The 24,576-nt window shown below is 40.8% G+C and overlaps 1 protein-coding gene across 1 annotated transcript; it reads left to right on the forward strand.

Annotated features, from left to right (window-relative positions):
* Positions 1-912: 912 nt before the first annotated feature.
* LOC122870707 lies at positions 913-24,173 on the forward strand. The gene is made up of 9 exons (XM_044185068.1): positions 913-1,019; positions 1,838-1,900; positions 2,104-2,586; positions 6,153-6,200; positions 6,293-8,079; positions 15,254-15,329; positions 18,367-18,465; positions 19,404-19,451; positions 19,545-24,173. The coding sequence occupies exons 2-9, from the start codon at positions 1,844-1,846 to the stop codon at positions 22,164-22,166; spliced, it is 5,220 nt and encodes a 1,739-aa protein (XP_044041003.1). The 5' UTR covers positions 913-1,019; positions 1,838-1,843; the 3' UTR covers positions 22,167-24,173.
* The last annotated feature ends 403 nt before the right edge of the window (positions 24,174-24,576 follow it).

Genomic DNA, 24,576 nt, shown 5'->3' on the forward strand with positions numbered 1-24,576 from the left:
TTTAAAACAAAACAGGAAGAATAAAAGAAGAACTCACAGAGTACTCTGTGTTCCTTTATACTAAGTATAAGATAATCACATTTTTCTAACAGGTTGCAACTAACGTTTATTTTATTATAGATTCATTTATTGATATTTGTTTTATTAATTGATTAGTGTAAAATGTTCCCAGAGCCCAAAGTAACATCTTCAAATAGTTTTTTGTCCATGTATTTCCAATGTTCTTTTATGCCAACTGCATGGATGAATACATGTGTTACGTACAGTAGCCTACAGCATGTGAACAAATAGGGACTAAACAAGAGTCCCAACTTAACATCCTGTCATATAATGACTGTGCACTGTCGGGTATTCTAACAGGCAGCAGAATTCACAATCAAACATTTACATTAAAGGATGAAACTGATGTGAAAATACATCTGTAGTTTCGCTGCTGTGGTTGCGTGCGTCCCTCGTGCTCACGACAGGTCATTAAAGCTTCAACAGCAAAAAACGTTTTAAAATCCATCAGTTGTTTTTATTTTCTTCATTTTTCCATTTTGGCCCTTTTTAACAGCCGGGGCCAGATGTTTAGACGATGTGTACGCACACAAACCATGCACACGCCTTTTCCCACACACAAACTGGTCACACGCTTTTTAAGAGATAGCTGCTGTGATTCGATGTAATAAGGTGGACATGAAATATAAGGTGAGCAAAAATGATCTCATACCCAGGTGAGGGTGTCAATGTAGTGAGGTCAAATGTATGAACGCAGGCATTAAAGTAAAATGTCCTTTTTATGGGTGATTCTAACACATATTCACTTCATGCTTTATTAAGATCAGTTTGGTGTAAACTGTTGCAATATGGGCCGCGTATTAGGCTTGGTGTAACCGTGTGAGTCCAAAGGGTTAACACACTGAATATATCCTACAGGAGGAAGAACAAAGACACACCCAGCGCAGAGAAAGCGCGCTTTTCCCTTTCTGTGTTCAAACTCAGCCGCCTTTTTTCAGAGCCGGTCGATTAAAGTCCAGGTAAGACACCCAGGTTCTTTCTTTACATTACAGTATGGTCTTAATTGTATCAATACAGTAGGGACACATTATCTAAGCCACACATAGAAACATTGGAACTTTAGTTTGACTTGTACTGCTGTGATGTGAGAGATGTGTCTGTATAAGTAACACATAGGATCCTGCAGATTCCTCGTCTTTCATGTCTAATCAACCTCTAAAAGGTTGATTAGACAATCGATTGATGACGTGGTGGGGAAAAGGGATCTAACAGATTTGAAATTAGAAAGATTTTTTCAGTTGCTCGAGGCTCCAAAAGTTCAGTAGTACTACGTCTGTAGGACTTTTTATAGGTAACAGCCATCTTGACATTTGCTTGCCAGCGCCCATCACTGCATTCAGCCCCCGCATGAGGGCGTGGGTGGAGGCCTGCTTGTGTACTTAGTGGTGAGTCAGCTCAGGATCTCTCTGGAATCAATTGAATTATATTTGAATAAAACAGCTAATCTTTTATCCCATTGTTCTACATCAGAAACTTTGAGTTGTACTGCAGTGAGTATACTATATACTGCATATAGCCTATTCAATGTCAGTTGACATAGAAAAAGAGTTATTAATTGGCCAATGTAATGATTTTTTTTTTCTTTGAGTTTATTAATGTTTCAGTTAGATGCAGATTGAATTAATCAATTAATGGCACAGATTTGAGTATGGGGTGGTAGCAACATGTCTTCGCTGGATAAAACTTCAGTCAGTCAGTTGTGTTTATATTTCAAATGTTAACTAATTTCAGTTTATTGTTCAAACATTGTATCAACTAACTATTATTGTGTTGTTAGGTGAAAATGCCTCCCAAAAAGAACACGATGTCAAAGGACATCAGGTCCTATTGCAAGAAAAGTGTAAGTAACAGCTTAGCTGATAACAATGTTCTGTAATCAATGCTTAAACATTTATAATCTTGGACATAACTTGTGTAGCCTTAATATTTAGTAAACTAAGGCCGTCCCTAACGTGGACATCATTTCTATGCAGAATAAGCTACAGCTTGTGCAACCGGTTTGTTTGTTTGTTTGTTTGTGAATGTCATGCATTATTTTATCAGGACAATCCTGGCAGCAGCAGCTCGACCACCACAGAGAGTACATGTACGCAGCCAGGTGGAGCTACAGCCTCTCAGCCAGACGGAGCTACAGCCTCTCAGCCAGACGGAGCTACAGCCTCTCGGCCAGGCGGAGCTACAGCCTCTCGGCCAGACGGAGCTACAGCCTCTCGGCCAGGTGGAGCTACAGCCTCTCGGCCAGACGGAGCTACAGCCTCTCGGCCAGGTGGAGCTACACGCTCTCGGCCAGGTGGAGCTACAGCCTCTCTCCCAGGTGGAGCTACACGCTCTCGGCCAGGTGGAGCTACAGCCTCTCTCCCAGGTGGAGCTACAGCCTCTCGGCCAGGTGGAGCTACAGCCTCTCTCCCAGGTGGAGCTACAGCCTCTCGGCCAGACGGAGCTACAGCCTCTCTGCCAGGTGGAGCTACAGCCTCTCGGCCAGACAGAGCTACAGCCTCTCTGCCAGGTGGAGCTACAGCCTCTCAGGTGAGCTCCTATGTCACTGTGAAACAGCAGGCTGCAGGTTCATGAGTTGATTCAAAAAGCAGTTATTACTTGGTGAATCAGAATCAGAAAGACTTTATTGATCCCCGAAGGAAAACTCTTTGTTACAGCAGGTCGCCTTTACGTCAGTGCACACAGGAGAAAGTACTAGCAAAAAATATAATACAATACACTATAAAACTATAAAAACAGATCAGAAAATAAATTAAGTACCAGGTGGGTATAAGTATAAAATAAAATATGTGTGAAGTACCAAGTGGGTTTACCGGTTGATGATGATGATGATGATGATAATACAGTATAATAATACAATGTAATAAAATAAGTAATAAGTAGTGGTGTAACAGCAGTAATGGAGGTATGAATAATAAATAGGAAAAACTAAATACTGCACAGTTCTTCAAGTATGGCAGAGATGTAATGATCAATGTCCAGTTTAGTGACTTCGGGTCATACAGACTAACCTTTAGAGGGAGGAGTTAAAGAGTTTGATGGCCACAGGCAGGAATGACTTCCTGTGGCGCTCTGTGGTGCATTGTGGGGGGATGAGTCTTCCGCTGAAGGTGCTCCTTTGTTTGACCAGCACGTCATGGAGCGGGTGGGAGACACTGTCCAAGATGGCATGTAGTTTGGCCAGCATCCTCCTCTCTGACACCACCGCCAGAGAGTCCAGCTCCACCCCCACAATGTCACTGGCCTTACGGATCAGTTTGTTGAGTCTGTTGGCGTCTGCCGCCCTCAATCTGCTGCCCCAGCATGCCACAGCATACAGGATAGCACTGGCCACCACAGACTCATAAAACATCCTCAGCATTGTCCGGCAGATGTTGAAGGACCTCAGCCTCCTCAGGAAATAGAGGCGGCTCTGGCCCTTCCTGTAAACAGCTTGAGTGTTCTTGGTCCAGCCCAGTTTACTGTCCATGTGTCCACACTGACCCCCTGGATGGAAACCGGGGTCACTGGTGCCTTGGCCCTCCGTAGATCCACAACCAGCTCCTTTTAGAATACACATCCTTTGAGTATATTTCATTCAAACTGAGTTTTTCCTCTCAAGTTCTGCTGTTAACTGTCTATAGGCTACCAAAATACTGCTAGATGTGCAAGAGCAGTTTCTCAGGTTAAGCAGGGTCAGTGGATAAGTTGGAAGTGTAGAAAAGAAGAAACTTAGCTGGAGGACAGAAGTACCACAGCCGCAAGAGGGCTTTGTCACCTCAACATAAACATAAACATGTTATTCTTGGGAGGACAGTCAAAGGATGTGTATTCACCAAGTGATAACTGCTTGCATAGGAATATATCACTAAAGCATCTTTCACACATGCACTGCCGCTCTGAACCTATCTAGACATGACCTGGAGGAGCTGTATGTGAGAACGCAAATCTCTGAATCAGTTGGACGGACATTGAATGGACTTTACCCTGCAAGCACCCTAGTACAAAGTCTGTGTAATGTCCGATTGTGTCAATGGAGCAGGTCATTGTCCAGAGAATTCACAGCGAGTGGGTGTGTTAATAATGTTTCTATCATGTCATTGGCGCGAAACCAGAAGAAAACAAACATCTGAGGGGTAAGAAGAAGGGTCAGTTACACGAAGATGCCAACGAAAATGTCTGCTAACTTTAGAGACGTGATTACAAATGAGTCAGTGGCTTCATCCGCCATCTACGATGTGCTGTAAACAAAACACTGCGATTTCCGCAGCATATTTGCGTTAGTCCTGCATCCTGCACACTCTGCCCAGGCTCCACCCCTTGCCTGAACCAAACAGAGTATTTCCAGTAGGTGAGAATGCGTCTGACACGGACTACCTCCTGCTGTGTGCTACATGTGTGAAAGGGCAACTCCGGACTATGTCCCAACCTGATTGTCAGGACATTGTCCGGAGTTTATATGAGAAAACGGCTTAAACAAGGCTGCAATTCCTCCTCCTACTTATCCAGCAGCCTTTTGGTACATGGTGCTGTGGTGGCATACATGTCATCCATGTATGCCCTTATGGGTTGTAAGCTGTGCCCTCCCTGAAGTGTGGATATCAAAATAGAAGTGGTGTGATTTAAAACTCTTAGTAACTCAATTGTGGCAAAAATAGTGACTTATTTTACTATGGGACATCTACTATCAAGTAAACCAAGCTGGTTTGGTAAATCAGGGGTGTCCAAACGTTTAATGCCAGGGGCCACATGAAGACAAAGTATATGGTCCTTTTAAATCCTTTTAATTTTAATTTAAGATACTATCTTAATGAGTTTTAAGCACTTTGTGCTGTACATCTGAATCCTCTGTAAGATGATTTCATCACTCCTAATTTTCTGCCATCTTTTCCTTCCAAGCTTTTGTTCAATGTGCACAGATGGCCAGTGTCAGCGCGTTCGTTTATTTGCAAAAGAAAAGTCTGGAGAGAAGTTATTCCTTAATTTGGCATTAATTAAAGAATTGGAGGATCAAAAGCATCTTGTACAAGGATCTCGTCTATTCAGAAAACCACAGTCAGCAAGCTGTTAGTCTGTAGCCATCATCCTAAAAAAGAATGCTCTTCTTAACATTACACAGAGTTTTAAATGAGAACGTACAACTATCTTCTACAGAGGTGGGGAGGAGCTGTGGTTTAGACTTAGCTCTCCCTTCATTGGTGCACAGGCTGGTCCAGCCTCTTGGCACACGAGTCCACCCTTCATGTGGAGACAGTGGAGGAATCCTACACTTCCTCTGTTAGTGAGTTGCTAAAGTCTCTGCTTCATTCCCCAAAACTGCTGCTTCTCCTTTCATGGTCATTACAATACATACTGTCCTCAGTACATGATCTTCTTTCTGATCTCCCTGTTTCTTTGTATAAGTGTAAGCCTGTTTGCAACAGCTAATCAACTTTTCCCTGCAGTCAGCAGTCTGCAGGACAACACTTTAAATTGTTAAGCCTCATGCTGTGTGTGTGTGTATGTGTGTACAAAAGTTTCAACATGGTATTAATATAATAGGCAAGCAACCTTCATTTAAATTATTAATTCTCACACCAGTGAGATCATCTAAAAAAGCGATGCTCATTTAAACAGGGCTCTGAGTTTTTCCTTTAAAATTTTTTTTCAGATCTCAGCTCCAGAACTAAGTCGGTGCACATCTGAGTGGTAGAGTATGTTCTCGCATTGGGCATCAATTTCCAACAGTTTTCACCACAGTACTCATCACATCACACAGCTGCGCTGCAATGTACTGCAGAAAGGTGTAGAAAGTGTGCAAGCAATCTACACATATAGTAAAACATTTTTTACTTGCAAATAAAAATTAGCTAAGTCGATATTTGGAAGAATATAAAACCTACAGTCTTGTTCCTACTGCCTTTGCTAGCGCATTGCTAGATTTCTTGGCACATTAACGTCAACTGTTGACTGGATAGGAATAATGTGAAACCACATTATTCCTATCGGAACTGTGTATCGTGTCACCCACGCCTACGTTCTTGTGCATTAGCACAAGATTCAAATCTGTGCATGTGCATACAGACGTTTCATGAATGAGGCCCATTGCTTTAATAAATCTAATTCTCATTTTGCAGACTTTTACACACAGCCAAGTGAAGAAGGAGAACGATGGTGATTCCAAGGTCAGTTGACTAATACACTGCATGCACAAAAAGTCTGAATTTTTATTACATCAACAAGGACGTAACTTTTTTCTCACTATGATTTCCTGCAGGACGGACATTTACATCATTTCAACGTGAAATTCAGTCCTGACTGTAATGAATTCACAATCAGCTATGATCAACCTTGCACAGTGCTGGAGGCACTAAAATTGCCTGAAAACTATAATGAGAAGATGAAGAATTTTTCAGATGAAAACATTGTAATTCAGCTGGGTAAAGGAGATAGAGCATCTATTGTTGCAACACATTTCCCTTGTTCTTTTATCAGTGATGGTGAGTCTCTGATTATATCATGTAAATCAGAAATGTTTGAAGAGGCCCAAGACCGATATTACCAACCAATACATTCAAGGGACAAATATTCTGTCTTCTACATTGATACAGTAGGAGGAATAAACACCAAAACAAAGAAGCTTTTTAGAAGCAATGCTGTAAAAGACTTCAAGTATCTGTGTGTTTATGGGGAGAAGGGGATGACTGTGAAAGAGACTCTGAAAAGAGACGGTCGCTTCATTGATCTCGGTGACTTCACTTTGTCTGACAATAAGAATCCAACTCTCCTTACTGGATGTGCACAAAAGGTTGACAATCTAGATCAAAAAGAATTCAAAATACGTCTTCCACTGAAAAAGAAAGCAAATGATAAAAAAACGCAGAAAATCTCAGGTGCATCAAATAATGCACAACACAGGTGTGGCACAACGGCAGTCTTAGATGTAGTTCATCAGAGAGGAATCAGTGTCAGCAGAGCAGTGGAAAAGAGTGACAGGACTAATGACACTGAGGAGATTTATCAAATACTGCGTCAGCAGTTTCCAGTTCTGAAAGAATTGATGGAGAGTAGATTCCCAGGTGATTCTTACCAGGAAGCACTGAACCTGAGGAAGGAAGACTTTGGAAAGATCCAACAGTCATTCAGTGAAGTTCACAGAGTCAGGAAGCTGCTCAAACTGGGCGAGTCAGTCTGCAAAGTGGTTGTTGTGAATCTTTGTGAGGGCACAGGCTTTGTGTTGTTTGACAACGTCATCTTGACTAACGCACACTTATTCAAAGATTGTGTTGAAGAAGAAAAACTGAAGGCGGGTATAGATGTTTTGGTTCTCTTTAACCATGAAGATCCTGAGCCACATGCAAATTACTACTACTTCCAGGTAGCTCAGTCTCACATTTGCAACAGAGAGGATGGATTAGATTATGCCATACTTGAGCTCAACCCAGAGGGCCAGAAACCGAACCAAACAACACAAACAAAGAACATTAAGGTACCACCAGGGCTTCTGAAGGAATTTGGTTCAATGCCTCTGAATGGTGAAGCCTGTATTATTGGTCACCCAGCAGGAGGAGTGAAAAAAATGGATCCTACATGTATCATTGAGATAGAGAAGAGGGAACAGGCTGTAAATGATAATTTACATCTGTACAAAGTCAATAATTTCATTGTCCACCCAACCATTGATCTTATCAAACACCAAGGCATTAAAAACATAATGATGGGTGGAAAGAAAGCAAACAAAGTAGTGACCTACAACACATTCATGTATCACGGCTCTTCTGGCTCCCCAGTGTTTGATGCTCATGGCAAAGTGTTTGGTTTGCACACTGCAGGATTAATCTGTAAGTTTCCAAACCACAAAGAGAGTGTGATAGAGTTCGCCCAACCTCTGCTTACTATATTTGAACACTTTGTGAGTAAGCTGAAGGAAAGCAGAAATGAGGACCTGTTGAAGAGAGTTGAGAAAGAAGCCAAGAGTAATAAATACCTAAAAGAGGTACTCAATCCCAAGGCAACTGACGCTGATGAGAGCTCAGACTCCGATGAGTCAATGGAGACTGATTAAAGATGGGGTATGCAATTCTGGAGAAATCCAATACCATGACAAATACCATGATACAGAACAAACGACACAGCAAGTAATGTAAATAATTTTAGTGAGGTTGTGGGTTAGCAAACTGTCCCTACAATTGCTGCTGCAAAGCTAATAACAGCGAGAGAGGATGAGACGGTTTCTCAGAACAACAGAACAGAAAATGCTGCACAGGTTGTCGTTTTCCATTTTGGCATTTTATAAATATAAATATCTGCTTTTAACCGGTGTACTGTTTGTGTTACAATCGGGTTCTGTTTATTATTTTGCCTTTTATATTATATTAAAACTTCTCTTTGAAATCTGTTTCCTGTCATTGATTTGTATCTTCTTTTAGGATTATATTATGGTTCCCACCATTTTTCACTCAGTCTAAACAGGGTTGCAACACTACATTAAAGGTACTGTATGTAGCTTTAACAGCCTATGGACTGATTTCTATGTAAAGGGCTGGTTTTTTTTCAGGGAAACTCCAAGATATGACGTTTATGGGCACTCCCGAGTGCCTTTTCTTCAACTCCCCTACAACAGCAACAGCATTTGGATTTAGCTGTGAAATATGTGGTTTTAGCTGGCTAACATTAGCTTGCCTGGATTGTGGGTAATGTAGGCACCGGGTTTTGACAAAGAATATGAATGTGTGGAGTAAATAAGACGATATCTCTGGGTTTGCTGAATCCTTTTCTTTTGAGTCCAACAATTTATAGGAATGCAATGTTAAATCAGTGGAGTGCTCTTCTAAGACCTGAAAAAACGTACCTGCACACCAAAAAGCGTTGTAAAGCCTCGAAAACAGTTATAGCTCAAAATCAAAATGTTTTGTATTGTCATTGCATGGTAAAATTATGTTCAGCTGTATAAAAAAATGTGAAATTAACATTAGTGGAAATGGTTAGTTTCTCACACCTTTACGACAGAAATATAATAAAACTATAAAGGCTGGGTTATGCTTGAAACATGTCTAAAAGCATACCTGTTCCAAATGGCCACATTTTAGGGAGGAGCAAGAATCCTGCTATTATACACCCTTTTACACCAAAATTAGCATATGCATGTTTTTTAAAAGCGGTTAAACCTGCTAAAAATAGGCGATTGACTCCTTTCAAATTGCCAGTAAACTAGTTTGCCATTTGTTTTTTTCTGATGTGTCATGTTCAACATCACGACTGATGCGGGAATGAATGCCAACTGTACCCTTTTCCACTGAAACCAAAAGCCAGATGTTAGTGGGTGTTAGTAGGTCTTTTGTCCAGTGTGAAAGGGGCTATAGAGAGAATCATAAAAATGGGATAACAGTTTTGGATCGTTTTGTCTGGAAGGCGTTCATGTTGTTGCACTCGGTTGTTCACACCAAAACTGTGGAAGAATGAAAAGTCAGCATTCACTATGGCTCCTGTGTTTGAAGGTATCCTGACTGAAAAACTGATTTTGGTTATGAAATGCTTCCATATTGTTGGAAACACTCTCCAGGTGAACTACAGACACTTGAGAGAAAACGGAAACATGTCGCTCCTCACTGCTGTTACTTTTCCTGACTTCATGTAAGTGCAGAAGCTGTTTACTGTTGCCACTATGAGTTTCACAACCACTGACAACGTCCTCAGATTGTAGCAGAAATGACAAACCAACAGCTCCCCAAAGTGGCCACTTCACCACACTACCAGCAAATAAACTGATTGAAACTGCAGTACATCCTCTTCACTTGTAATGCAAGTTGAAAGTCTGTTATAACTTTGACATTCCTTATTATCAAAGTAAGAAAATATGATTAAGATTATTACAAGGGATGTCACTGATTGTTGTGCAGCTAAATTGGAGGTGTTGTCAAGTTGTATCCCACAGAATAACTCACTGAATCCATGACAACATTATACTTCCTCTTCTCAGCTCCCAAATTATGGGAACTGTAGTTCTGAAAATTAGAGCGAGATTATCTCCTAAATAAAAGTAAGTCAAAGAATAATAATAGACCTAACAGGAGTGACAAAATCCATTACTATTTTCATATTGCACTGATATGTTTTTAACATTACAGATTACTTTACAGATATTTGCACTGTTTAAAACCTTTTGAAAACCTGTTGACATAACTCTAATTGTATTAAATAAACACATTGTTGCCCTTGCACACTGTAAAAAGCCCAACTTCACTTTTCTAACCGAACTCTTTATAATATTATTAACAGAGACCCAACAAATCCCACCATGAGCAAGCATTTGGCGACAGTGGCAAGGAAAAACTTCCTTTAAGAGGCAGAAACCTTGAGCAGAACCAGACTCAATGATGGCCATCCGCTGCTGCCGTGTTAGGTTTAGAGAGAGAAAGGGAGAGAGAGATGTTTTGGGGGAGAGGGAGGCACAATGCAAATACCACCTAGAATACATTTTTTTAAATAGTAGAATTGTAATTGTAGTGTTAATATTAATAAATTAATAATAATAGGAATGACAGCTATAGGAAGAAGGAACATGGGGGCAGCAGGTGGCCCACAACCACAGATCCAGACTCTGCAGCTCTGGAGGCAGAAATACCTGCTGAAAAACTACGGGACAGAGAAGATGTCGAGTTAGTAACATGCAATAATGGGATAAAAATGCATACAGAGGGAGAGAGGAAAGAGGTGCATCATGGGAAGTCTCTTGGCAGTCTAGGCCTATAACAGCATGACTAAGTGATGGTTCAGGACTCACCCAAGCCAACCCTAACTATAAGCTTTATCAAAGAGGAAAGTCTTAAGCCTACTCTTAAATGTGGAGATGGTGTCTGCCCCTTGAACCCAAATTGGGACCTGATTCCACAAAAGAGGAGCTTGATAACTGAAGGCTCTGGCTCCCATTCTACTTTTGGAGACTCTAGGAACCACAGGTAACCCTGCATCCTGGGATCGCAGTGTTCTAGTCGGGTAATAAGGTATTATGAGATCTTTAAGATATGATGGTGCCAGACCATTAAGAGCTTTGTAGGTGAGGAGAAGGATTTTAAATTCTATTCTGGATTTTACAGGGAGTCAGTGCAGAGAAGCTAATACTGGAGAAATATGATGTCTTTTCCTAGTTCTTGTCAGTACACGTGCTGCAGCATTCTGGATCAACTGGAGAATCTTAAGGGACTTATTCGGGCAGCCTGATAATAAGGAATTGCAGTAGTCCAACCAAGAAGTAACAAATGCATGCACTAATTTTTCGGCATCATTTTGAGACAGTATGTGCCTGATTTTTGCAATGTTACGTAGGTGAAAAAAGGCACTCCTTAAAGTTTGTTTCATGGGGGAGTTAAAGGATAAATCCAGATAACTCCGAGGTTCCTTACAGTGCTGCTGGAGGCCAGGACAATGCCATCTAGAGTAACTATATCTTTAGATAATGTTTCTTGGAGGTGTTTGGGACCAAGTACAATAACTTCAGTTTTCATCATCTGCATAACAGTGAAAGTTTATGGAGTGTTTCCTAATAATATTGCCTAGAGGAAGCATATATAAGGTGAATAGAATCGGTCTAAGCACAGAAGCTTGTGGAACTCCGTGACTAACTTTGGCGTGCACGGAGGACTCACCGTTAACATGTACAAACTGAGATTGATCTGATAGATAGGATTTAAACCAGCTTAGTGCGGCTCCTTTAATGCCAATTAGATGGTCCAGTCTCTGTAATAGGATTTCATGGTCAATGGTGTCGAACGCAGCACTAAGCTCTAACAAGACAAGTACAGAGACAAGTCCATTGTCTGATGCAATTAAAAAGGTCATTTGTAATTTTCACCAGTGCTGTCTCGGTGCTATGATGCACTCTAAATCCTGACTGAAAATCCTCAAATAAACTATTCTTATGTAGAAAGTCACACAACCGATTTGGCAACTGCTTTCTCAAGGATCTTGAGAGAGAAAGGGAAGGTTAGATATAGGTCTATAGTTGGCTAAAACCCCTGGATCAAGAGTAGGTTTTTAAGAAGAGGTTTAATTACAGCTACTTTAAAGGACTGTGGTACATAGCCTGTTAATAAAGACCGATTGATCATATACAGTAAAGAAGTGCTAACTAAGGGTAAAACATCTTTATGCAGCATAGTTGGAATGGGGTCTAAGAGACAGGTTGATGGCTTAGATGAAGAAATTGTCGAAGTCAGCTGAAGAAGGTCGACAGGAGCAAAGCAGCAAGACACATGTCCTGTACGGGCAGCTGCTTGATTGGCTCAGATACCTGGTTGCCTGGCAACCCATCATCATTGGTATCGTCCACTGGATTAACTTCTCCCTGGGCCTCGAGTAGAGCCCTGAGGAACACCGCCTTAAGTACATCCCGGAGTCATGAAAAGTGCAAGAAACATTTGGCAGCAAAGAGACGAAGTCAGCGCTACAAGGAACCGACTCAGGCTGCTGTATTTAGCTCCTGACGAACCCAGAGCGAGGTGTACTCCCCCAGGAGTGGGTTACATGTACAATTTCTTTTTTCCTACACTTTTTACTGCGAACAGGGTAATTCTGCTGTTTACCTTGCGGTCACTGAGACTGAGGATACGTTTGTCACTGTGATAACTTGAGTTGTCAAATCCTGTCTCTTGGTATCATATTTTATTATTAGGGTTGCAACTAACGGTTATTTTTATTGTAGATTAATCTATCGATATTTTCTTTTTATTAATTGATTAATGCAAAATGCAAATGTTGGGCTTCTCCTGAAAGACAATGCCATACATGAGGAGGCTTAGTTCAGCCAGGTCGCTGGAAACTCAGAGACCATTTTTATCAGAGTCAGTCAGTGATTGTTTTTCATCAGGAAGATGAGTAGCTTTGGCATGAGCCAACACATACTTGGAATGGTATACAGGTTGAAAGGATTTTATCCTTTAACATAACAGCATGGTACAGCAACTTGAGTGTAAAGATCAAAAACAAGATCTCCAACATAGTTACCATTGCAGGGAAGATGACTGGCAAGTCACAAAAACAACTTTGCAATATATTTGACAGTGCTGTACACAGAATGGCTAAACACATAACTGCAGATACCTCACACCCACAGCACTAAGAGTTTGAGCTGCTCTCGTCTGGCCATCGATTTAGGATCCCAAGGGCCAGTCGGAACATAAAGTGGTGTGAAAAAGTGTTTGCTCCCCTTCCTGATTTATTTTTTTTTTTGCATGTTTGTCACACTTAAATGTTTCAGATCATCAAACAAATTTAAATATTAGAAGAAGAAGAACAAAATGAAGACTTTGGAGTGGCCTAGTCAAAGTCCTGACCTGAATCCTATTGAGATGCTGTGGCATGACCTTAAAAATGCCGTTCATGCTCGAAAACCCTCCAATGTGGCTGAATTACAACAATTCTGCAAAGATGAGCGGGCCAAAATTCCTCCACAGCGCTGTAAAAGACTCATTGCAAGTTATCGCAAACGCTTGATTGCAGTTGTTGCTGCTAAGGGTGGAGCAACCAGTTATTAGGTTTAGGGGGCAAACACTATTTCACACAGGGCCATGTAGGTTTGGATTTAGTTTTCCCTTAATAATAATAACCTTCTTTTAAAAACTGCATTTTGTGTTTACTTGTGTTATCTTTGAATAATATTTAAATTTGTTTGATGATCTGGAACATTTGTGTTCACAAGTGTGACAAACGTGCAAAAAAAAAAAAAGAAATCAGGAAGGGGGCAAAAACTTTTTCACACCACTGTATATAAGAAGTCTTTTATTTCTTATGCCATGCAGACATTGAACACAGAATGACTGCATCAGGGAGCACTTGTCATTTTTATTCATCTAGCTTATCTGCTGCTACCTGCCCATTTGCACTATTGTATTCTGTATATTCTGTATGTTTTTAATGGTGTGTTATGTGTATGTACCTTTACTGTATTTTGGGAGAAGCCAAAGGCAAATTTCCAGTGAGGTTGACAGTAAATTCAATCTAATCTATCTATCCATCTATAACAAGTGCACGCACGCTCACTCTGTAAATGTTATGTCTGAATGAAGCCAGATATACAGATAAAGCCAACGCTGTTATCTATTCCATGTCTGAAAAGGGCTCAATTGTTTAAGCTTTTTTGGGTGTTGAAATCTGATGAGGAAATGTCTGGCTTTGCGTGTGGGGGTTTAAGCAGTCAAAGTAGTCGTGCAAGTGAGTTCAAATTTGGTCGAGTCCATGCTTTTTTTCCACACCAGAGCTTTCCAAAGCGTGTGGCATTAACATAACCAAGACAACTTTCTCTTTCTATTTATGAAAATAAAGACAAACTCAGGCTGCAGCAGTAACAGGTAACAGTTTTCCCTTGTTCAAATTCATACCTTATCTTCTTTTGATCAGCATGTATAGGCTACCAAACCCATTAGAATAACTTTGCATACTTTTGGACTAATGAATGGTTACCTAAAGCTATTGGACTCCACTGTTTAGGCTGCAAACCTTTTACAATAAACTGGCTGGCAGCCCTGAGCCATCATTCATCCTTCCTCTGCTGCTGATATGAAAAGACGGACTAGACTACTGCTGGTAGACAGAAGGAGGGGATGGTTGTTCTCTGCCTCAAAGTCTACAAGAATTAAACTAATTTTTAGGTAAATAGCTAATTAGGCTCAAGCGTTACCTACAGTTAGCATTAGTTTGTTGCTCGTCAAGGAAGTCGCATTCTGCAAGTTTATGTTCTGCTTGTTCAACAGGTGTTTGATAAAGTGCTCATACTGTCTCCCTCACTGGCGGATTTTGTTGCACTTATGGATAAGGAGCAGAGTAAAAAATAACCTAAACACGGAGAAGCAGCGTTCAGTTTTTATGCTCCACATATCTGGAACAAACTCCCAGAAAAGTTGAAGTCTGCTGCAACTCTCGACTTTTCTGTTTGCCACTGCATTTTATTAAGTGTATGTAAGTATATGTCTGTAAGTTTTAAAATGTGGGACTGTTTATTCATATCTTCACTGCACTGTAGCTGTGCTGTAATTTTTATTCTACTATTTAAACTTTCTTATTCTATTATAGATTATTTCTTATTACTTCTATTTAACTTTGTTTAAATCCTTTTAAATCATGTTTATGTGTCTTTTATATCGCCTTGTGTTTCTTTTTATTCTTTTCTTAATGTCTTTGTCTTATGTAAAGCACTTTGAATTGCCTTGATGTTGAGCTATACAAATAAATTTGCCTTGCCCAGCGTCCATCACTGCATTCAGCCACCGCCTGAGGGTGTGGGTGGAGGACCAGAGCCCGTTTGTGTACTTAGTGCCAAGGTGAGTCAGCTCAGAGCTTTCTGCAGTGAGTTTACTATATACTGCATATAGCTCATTGTCAGTTGAAGAAACTGTAGAAACCGAATTATTAATTCAATTCAATTTTATTTATATAGCTTCAATTCATAACAGAAGTTGCACTTTTCCTATAGAGCAGGTATAGACCATACTCTTTATAATATTATTATCTCCGCTGTCCTCTCTGCTCTGCTGTCCTGTGTGTGTGTGTGTGTGTGTGTGTGTGTGTGTGTGTGTGTGTGTGTGTGTGGAGCTCAGCCCTGTCCTCATGCAAACTAAGAGTAAACGATACAGAAAGCTGAAGTTACATTATCAGAACAATCAGAATAATTAAACGTTCTTACTCGTTGGCCAATAAAATATCTACCACCAATATATATCTTGCATACCTAGTGTAAACTGTTGAAATGTTGATTTAATATTGACTTTTTGGGAATACTGAGTCATGGCTAAGATAATGCATATATCTTTTGAAACATGAGAAGGACCACGCCCACCGTAGAGCCTTCATCTTCCTATCTAAAACTGAGCCATCTCACAGAGCCGGACGATTAAAGTCAAGGTAAGTCACCCAGGTTCTTTCTTTGCATATACAGCATGGTCTTATTATTCTGGTCTTATTTTTATCAGAACTCAAGACCTGTAGATTCCTCATCTTTCAGGTAAAGGCACCGTTTAAAACTTTGATTAGACAATCGATTGTCAACGATGAGATGGTGAGAAAAACAGATTTGAAATTAGAAGAGAAAGCATTATGTTTTCTTTCAGTTGCTCATGGCTCCAAAATGTTTCGTAGTACTATGTCTGTAGGTACTTTTAACACTTAGTAAGAATGGAACTTTTATTGTTAATATGTGTTGACAGTGAGTTTGTCATTTGCTGGTTTATCACACAAATCTAACATGTTAATTAAATCCTGTTTGAAGCTGAAATTAAGTCATTCATTTATTCAGTACATTTGAACTTATTTCTTTGGGCTATGTCAAGAACTTTGATCTTTATTGTTCCATACCTGCTCTACTCTCAGGGTATTTCCCACAGGCCTTGAAAACAGCAGTTATTAAGCCATTGTTAAAAAAGATCTAATGTCTTTACAGGTCTCCAAAATGTCTTTAAGACAGCTGCGGCTGATTCAGAACGCTGCTGCTAGAGTCCTCACTAAGACCAGGAGGGTGGATCACATCACTCCAGTCCTCAGATGTTTACACTGGCTTCCTGTTTGTCAAAGAATTCATTTTAAAATACTACGGTTGGTTTATAAAGAACTGAATGGTTTATTTCTGATCTGCTACTCCGTTATGTAGCGTCCAGATCTCTCAGATGGTCTGGGATCAGGTCTGCTCACTGTCCCCACAGTCAAAACTAAACACGGAGAAGCAGCGTTCAGTTTTTATGCTCCACATATCTGGAACAAACTCCCAGAAAAGCTGAAGTCTGCTGCAACTCTCGACTTTTCTGTTTGCCACTGCATTTTATTAAGTGTATGAAGTTTTAAAATGTGGGACTGTTTATTCATATCTGCACTGTAGCTGTGCTGTAATTTTTATTCTACTATTTAAACTTTCTTATTCTATTTTAGATTATTTTAATCTTCTATTTAACTTTGTTTAAATCCTTTTAAATCATGTTTATGTGTCTTATATATCTTTTCTTAATGTCTTTGTCTTATGTAAAGCACTTTGAATTGCCTTGATGTTGAGCTATACAAATAAATTTGCCTTGCCCAGCGTCCATCACTGCAATCAGCCACCGCCTGAGGGTGTGGGTGGAGGACCAGAGCCCATTTGTGCACTTAGTGCCAAGGTGAGTCAGCTCAGAGCTTTCTGCAGTGAGTTTACTATATACTGCATATAGCTCACTGTCAGTTGACATAGAAACTGAATTATTAATTCAATTCAATTTTATTTATATAGGTCCAATTCATAACAGAAGTTATCTCATTGTGCTTTTCCTGTAGAGCAAGTCAAGACCATACTCTTTATAATATTAATTACAGAGACCCAACAAATCCCACCATGAGCAAGCATTTGGTGACAGTGGCAAGGAAAAACTTCCTTTAACAGGCAGAAACCTTGGACAAAACCAGACTCAGGGTGGGCGGCCATCCGCCGCTGCCGTGTTCGGTCTTAATTGAGAGAGACAGAGAGAGAGGTTGTGAGAGAGTGGGGGAGCACAATGCAAATACCACCTAGAATTTTGTAATAGTAATAATGGAATTGGTGTGGTAATATTAAAATTAAAAGGAATAATAATGACAATAATAGTAACAGAGCCAATAACAACAACTGTAGTAGCAGTTGTTGAGCAGGAACACGGGGGCAGCAGATGGGCCACAACCACAGATCCAGACTCTGCAGCTCCGGAGGCAGAAATACCTGCTGAAAGCGACAGAAGGAGAGAAACGAGAAAACACAGAACTACGGGAGAGAGATGTCGAGTTACTAACATGCAGTAATGGGATAAAAATGCAAAGAGACCGAGAGGGAGAGAAGGAGAGAAGAAAGAGGTGCATCACAGGAAGTCTCTGGTTCAGGGCTCACCCAAGCCAACCCTAACTATAAGATTATTAATTTGCAAATTTTATTTATTTTTTTACTTTGAGTTTATTAATGTATCAGTCAGATGCAGATTGAATTAATCAATTAATTGCATAGATTTGAGTATGGGGTGGTAGCAACATGTCTTCGCTGGATAAAACTTCAGTCAGTCAGTTGTGTTTATATTTCAGATGTTAACTAATTTTAGTTTATTGTTCAAAGATGTACTTTTAACATCAATTAACTTTATTATTGTAATGTCATCAGGTCCTTTTCAAGAAAAGTGTAAGTAACAGCTTAGCTGATAACAATGTTCTGTAATCAATGCTTAAACATTTATAATCTTGGACATAACCTGTGTAGCCTTAATATTTAGTAAACTAAGTCCGTCCCTCTAACGTGGACATCATTTCTATGCAGAATAAGCTACAGCTTGTGCAACCGGTTTGTTTGTTTGTGAATGGCATGCATTATTTTATCAGGACAATCCTGGCAGCAGCAGCTCGACCACCACAGAGAGTACATGTACGCAGCCAGGTGGAGCTACAGCCTCTCGGCCAGGTGGAGCTACAGGCTCTCAGGTGAGCTCCTATGTCACTGTGAAACAGCAGGCTGGAGGTTCATGAGTTGATTGAAAAATATGGTTTAAAGAGAAGTTAATGTTTGAGTGTCTCTGTCATGAATACACCATTTTATGGTATTTGATATATTTGACATTCTAGCAGCTTATCTATTACTTATGGCTAATGTTTCACAAAGCAATTGCCTTCCTACACTTGCACTAGAAACACAACAAAGTGAGAAACTTATTATAGTCCTCTTTCTCACCACCTGACCAATGTGAGTCCAATATTCACTCTCCTTTTAACTCTGGTTTGCTCCATCAACTCATGAACAAAATAGCTGTAACTGATAGCGAGAGACACGTCTATCAGAAATATAAGCATTGAGACAATGAAAAGAAATAGTGTAACTGTTCTTATTGAATCAGCACCTCCTAATTTTAACTCAATGGATGTGTCAGAGCTTAAAGGAAAGGAGGAGGAATTGCAGCCTTATTTAGTGATATATTCCTATGCAAGCAGTTCACAAATGGAAAAGGAATTTTGGAACTCCAGAGGACCAACCAGAGGAGTTTAATGTGCAAAGGTAAGGCTGGAGATGATGCTGTCACAATCTAGGGATATAGCAGTATGGTGCCAACAGTCTCAGCAGGGATGAAGTGGAACCCAAGAGAGTTAGTTTTAAAGGCTCAGGCAGCACTTCCTCATAAAACATTTGCAAAGCTGATTTTTGGAAGAATTTAAAACTTACAGTCTTCTTCCTGCACATTGGCACATTGCTAGATTTTGTGGCACATTAACGTCACCAACTGTTGATCATTGAAATAACGTGAAATCATTGGTAGGACTGTGTATCACGTCACCCACATGTGTGTTCTCGAGCATGAGCACAAGATTCAAACACTCCAATGAGGTCCATTGTTTTAGTAAATCTAAATCCTTTTCTCATTTTGCAGACTGTTACACACAGCCAAGTGAAGAAGGAGAACGATGGTGATTCCACGGTCAGTTGATTAATTCACTGCATGCACAAAAAGTCTGAATTTTTATTACATCAACAAGGACGTAACTTTTTTTCTCACTATGATTTCCTGCAGGACGGACATTTACATCATTTCAACGTGAAATTCAGTCCTGACTGTAATGAATTCACTATCAGCTATGATCAACCTTGCACAGTGCTGGAGGCACTAAAATTGCCTGAAAACTATAATGAGAAGATGAAGAATTTTTCAGATGAAAACATTGTAATTCAGCTGGGTAAAGGAGATAGAGCATCTATTGTTGCAACACATTTCCCTTGTTCTTTTATCAGTGATGGTGAGTCTCTGATTATATCATGTAAATCAGAAATGGTTGAAGAGGCCCAAGACCGACATTACCAACCAATACATTCAAGGGACAAATATTCTGTCTTCTACATTGATACAGTAGGAGGAAAAAACACCAAAACAAAGAAGCTTTTTAGAAGCAATGCTGTAAAAGACTTCAAGTATCTGTGTGTTTATGGGGAGAAGGGGATGACTGTGAAAGAGACTCTGAAAAGAGACGGTCGCTTCATTGATCTCCCTGACTTCACTTTGTCTGACAATAAGAATCCAACTCTCCTTACTGGATGTGCACAAAAGGTTGACAATCTAGATCAAAAAGAATTCAAAATACGTCTTCCGCGGAAAAAGAAAGCAAAAGATAAAAACCAGCAGAAAAACTCGGGTGCATCAAATAATGCACAACACAGGTGTGGCACAACGGCAGTCTTAGATGTAGTTCATCAGAGAGGAGTCAGTGTCAGAAGAGCAGTGGAAAAGAGTGACAGGACTAATGACACTGAGGAGATTTATCAAATATTCAAAAATTGTGTTGAAGAAGAAAAACTGAAGGCGGGTATAGATGTTTTTGTTCTCTTTAACCATGAAGATCCTGAGCCACATGCAAATTACTACTACTTCCAGGTAGCTCAGTCTTACATTTGCAACAGAGAGGATGGATTAGATTATGCCATACTTGAGCTCAACCCAGAGGGCCAGAGACCGAACCAAACAACACAAACAAAGAAAATTAAGGTACCACCAGGGCTTCTGAAGGAATTTGGTTCAATGCCTCCGAATGGTGAAGCCTGTATTATTGGTCACCCAGCAGGAGGAGTGAAAAACATGGATCCTATATGTATCATTGAGACAGAGAAGAGGGAACAGGCTGTAAATGATCATTTACATCTGTACAAAGTCAATAATTTCATTGTCCACCCAACCATTGATCTTATCAAAGACCAAAGCATTAAAAACATAATGGTGGGTGTAAAGAAAGCAAACAAAGTAGTGACCTGTAACACATTCATGTATCACGGCTCTTCTGGCTCCCCAGTGTTTGATGCTCATGGCAAAGTGTTTGGTTTGCACACCGCAGGATTTGTCTATGAGTTTCCAAACCTCACAGAGAGTGTGATAGAGTTCGCCCAACCTCTGCTTACTATATTTGAACACTTTGTGAGTAAGCTGAAGGAAAGCAGAAATGAGGACCTGTTGAAGAGAGTTGATGAAGAAGCAAAGGAAAACTCAGACCTAAAAGAGGTCTTGAGCGCTGAGGTGAAAGCAAAGAACCTAAAAGAGGCAGTCAAGGCTGAGCCAGCATACCTTTCAGCTGAGTTGAAGAAGCAATACCGCAGATGTAGGGCCAGTGCTAAGCTAAAAGCTAGGAAATGGAGATATAAGCCTTGTGTTCCATCAATCCTCATGGGGAACGTCAACTCCTTGCCCAACAAAAGTGAGGAGCTTGAAGCACTTGTGAAGAATCAGAGAGCATACCGTGAGTGTAGTCTCATGTGTTTTACTGAGACCTGGCTAAACAACAACATCCCTGACTCCTGTGTGGATCTACCCGGCTTTTCTATGGTACGGGCAGACAGAGATGCGAGAGCGAGTGGAAAAAACAAAGGTGGGGGACTAGTTTTGTTTGTAAACAATAGATGGTGTAATCCTGATCATATTATTGTTAAGGAGAAGATCTGCTGTCAGGATATTGAACTCTTGGCAGTAGGTCTTAGACCATATTATGTACCGAGGGAGTTCTCTCACATCATTGTCATTGTTGTTTACATTCCACCACGTGCAAGGGCTGTACTGGCATGTGATGTCATCCACGAGGCTATCGCGAGAATACAGACCCAACACCCTGATGCATTCATTGCAATATCGGGGGATTTTAATCATGTAACCCTCACCTCCCACCTGACCGGCTTTACCCAGTTTGTTGATTGTCCTACAAGAGAAAATAAAACACTTGATCTTTTGTATGCCAATGTCAAGGAGTCTTACATTGCTTCAGCTCTACCACCACTTGGCAGATCAGATCACAATCTGGTCTTTCTTCAGCCTTGTTACAAACCCTTTGTACTGAGGCATCCTGCAGCCACCCGCTCATTCAGGAAGTGGTCACCGAAGGCCAGCGAGTCTCTAAGGGACTGTTTTGAGTGCACGGATTGGAAGGTACTGCTGCAGTCACAGAGGAACAGAATGGACACTGACATTAACAGTATGGTTGACTGCACCACTGACTACATTAACTTCTGTAGGGACACTATTATACCAGCAAGGACTGTACACTGTTTCCCCACTAAAAACCCTGGATCAACAGTGACATCAAGGCACTCCTCAACGACCAAAAGAAGGCCTTTAGGGATGGAGACAGGGAGTAGCTCAAATGCATGCAACATGAGCTGAAGAGGAGATTAAAGCAGGCAAAGGACGACTACAGAAGAAAAGTAGAGAGAAAGCTGCAATACACCACCACCAGAGAGGTGTGGAGGGGAATGAGGACCATCACTGGTTACAAAAAAAAAGAATAGCCAGGCAACAGTGGGTGATGTGGACAATGCCAACGAGGTCAACCAGTTCTACAACAGGTTTGGAACAGCGACCAATGTCTGCCCTGCCCCAGCCGGTACAGCCTCACCTGTTCACTCACCCACCACTTCAGCTGCAGCTTACCCAACTCCATCTCCTCCATGGGTGAGCCTGTCCAGAGGATCTTCAACCTGAGTCTACAAATGGGGAGGGTCCCAGTTCTGTGGAAAACATCATGTCTTGTACCGGTACCGAAAGTAGGGCGCCTGGATGAGCTAAACGACTACAGACCCGTGGCCCTCACATCACACATCATGAAAACCATGGAGCAGCTGCTTCTCCCTCATGAACCTCATGTTGAATATACACTTGACCCCCTACAGTTTGAGAACACACTGGAGTGGACGATGCTGTCCTCTAGATGCTCCACCAGGTCTACTCTCACTTGGATGAGCCAGGTGGTTATGTGAGGATTATGTTCTTTGATTTTTCAAGCACATTTAACACCATCCAACCCCCCATACTTAGAGACAAGCTTCAAGGGATGGGGGTGGATCCCTCCTTTGCATCCTGGATCACGGATTACCTGACAGGACGACCACAGTTTGGCTGGGGAACTGTCTCTGGGACGGCGGTGAGCAGCGCGGGGGCGCCACAGGGGACTGTTTTAGCTCCCTTCCTGTTTACATTGAACACAGCGGACTTTAAGTACAACTCTTGAGTCCTGCCACATCCAAAAGTATTCTGATGATACTGCTATTGTGGCGTGTATCAGGAATGGGCAGGAAGGGAAGTACAGCGACCTGACGAAGACCTTCAGTGACTGAAGTGATAAGAACTGCTTCCTACTGAACACCTCCAAGACCAAGGAGATGGTGGTGGATTTTTGCAGGTCTAAGCCCCCTCTTCTTCAGCTAGTCAACATTCAAGGGGTGGACATTGAGGTGGTGTAGACAGGCATCCCCTCCACAACATCCTGGCAGGCCAGTGAAGCAGCTGCAGTAGATGGCTTTTCTCGCTGCGTTGCAGGACTGAAAGGTTCAGGAGATCCTTTGTCCCCACAGCCATCAGGCTTTACACCTCAGTCAATGGCGCTCATGACCTGGTTGCTGGTTGCCCCTCTCTCCCCTGGACTGTTTGCAATAATCCTTTAAGGATTATGTGGTACTTTTTATTGTCATATTTTATTTATTTATTGACTTATTTATTTATTTATTTATTTATTTATATACTCGTTGCTCTTAAGTCATTTTTGTTTTTGTTCTTTACCCTGTGCATGCTGCTTTATTACCTTCTTCTATTGTGGATTGTCTTAATCTATATTTATATGCTAATACAGATTGTGTGAGCTACTGGACACTTAAATTTCCTCCAAGGGGGATGAATAAAGTATCTATCTATCTATCTGATGAGCACTCAGACCCTGATGAGTAGACTATTCAGAGGCTCCTCTGGCAAGTGTCAGAACACATCTGGCTACATAGGTTGTTATTTTCTAGTTTATAAAATCATTATACTGCCACTGAGTGAATGATCAAAGTAATTTTCTAAATTATGAAAAGATATCAGTCAGACTCACCAAATCCAACTTTGTTTGTCATCACAACAAATTTCAAAGGTGCACTTCCCTGTTTGTTTGGGGCAGTGAACTGGATGCCAGCATGTTTGTTTGTATTTTGCTCAGCTGTAATTATAATCATCCACTGTGGTGGGTTAGGGAGCTTATTATTGTAACTTTTCAAACTAAATAACTAATAATGTTTGTTCATTTTATAGCATTACTACTGCGCTCTAGCCTTACTGTAGAAGCTGTTCGGCCTTTTTACTGTCTTTTTATTGATATTTTAGACTGTTACCTGCATGACTTTTAGCCTCCTGATGTATTCTGTTTGTATTAAATTAAAACCTACTTATTTGGTGGTTCTCTTCAAAAAATGTTTGTTTCCTGTCATGGCTTAACCCCTCTTTATATTGTCTTTGGTGCAGATAAAATAAGACTTCACGTTTCCATTCACAGAAATTTCCCCACAGTCTTCCCTGAAAAAGGACTTGATGTCACAGCTGTTATGTGGGTAATAAATAAATGTTGATCAGAGCAATCACAATCTATAAAGTGTATGAGAGCAATGCTACAGTTTATGGTCTGGTAGTGTGATAAGGTACTAAACATGGTGATGAAACAGGTTAGAATAGTAACCTCTCCATTTCCAAACAGTGCAGCAGTGTTTCTATTGGCTGGACGAGCACACCAGCTCAGACAAAGGTGAAACTCTGACCTGTGAACCTG

This window comes from Siniperca chuatsi, linkage group LG22, assembly GCF_020085105.1.
Source record: "Siniperca chuatsi isolate FFG_IHB_CAS linkage group LG22, ASM2008510v1, whole genome shotgun sequence".
In the NCBI taxonomy this organism is placed as follows: domain Eukaryota; kingdom Metazoa; phylum Chordata; class Actinopteri; order Centrarchiformes; family Sinipercidae; genus Siniperca; species Siniperca chuatsi.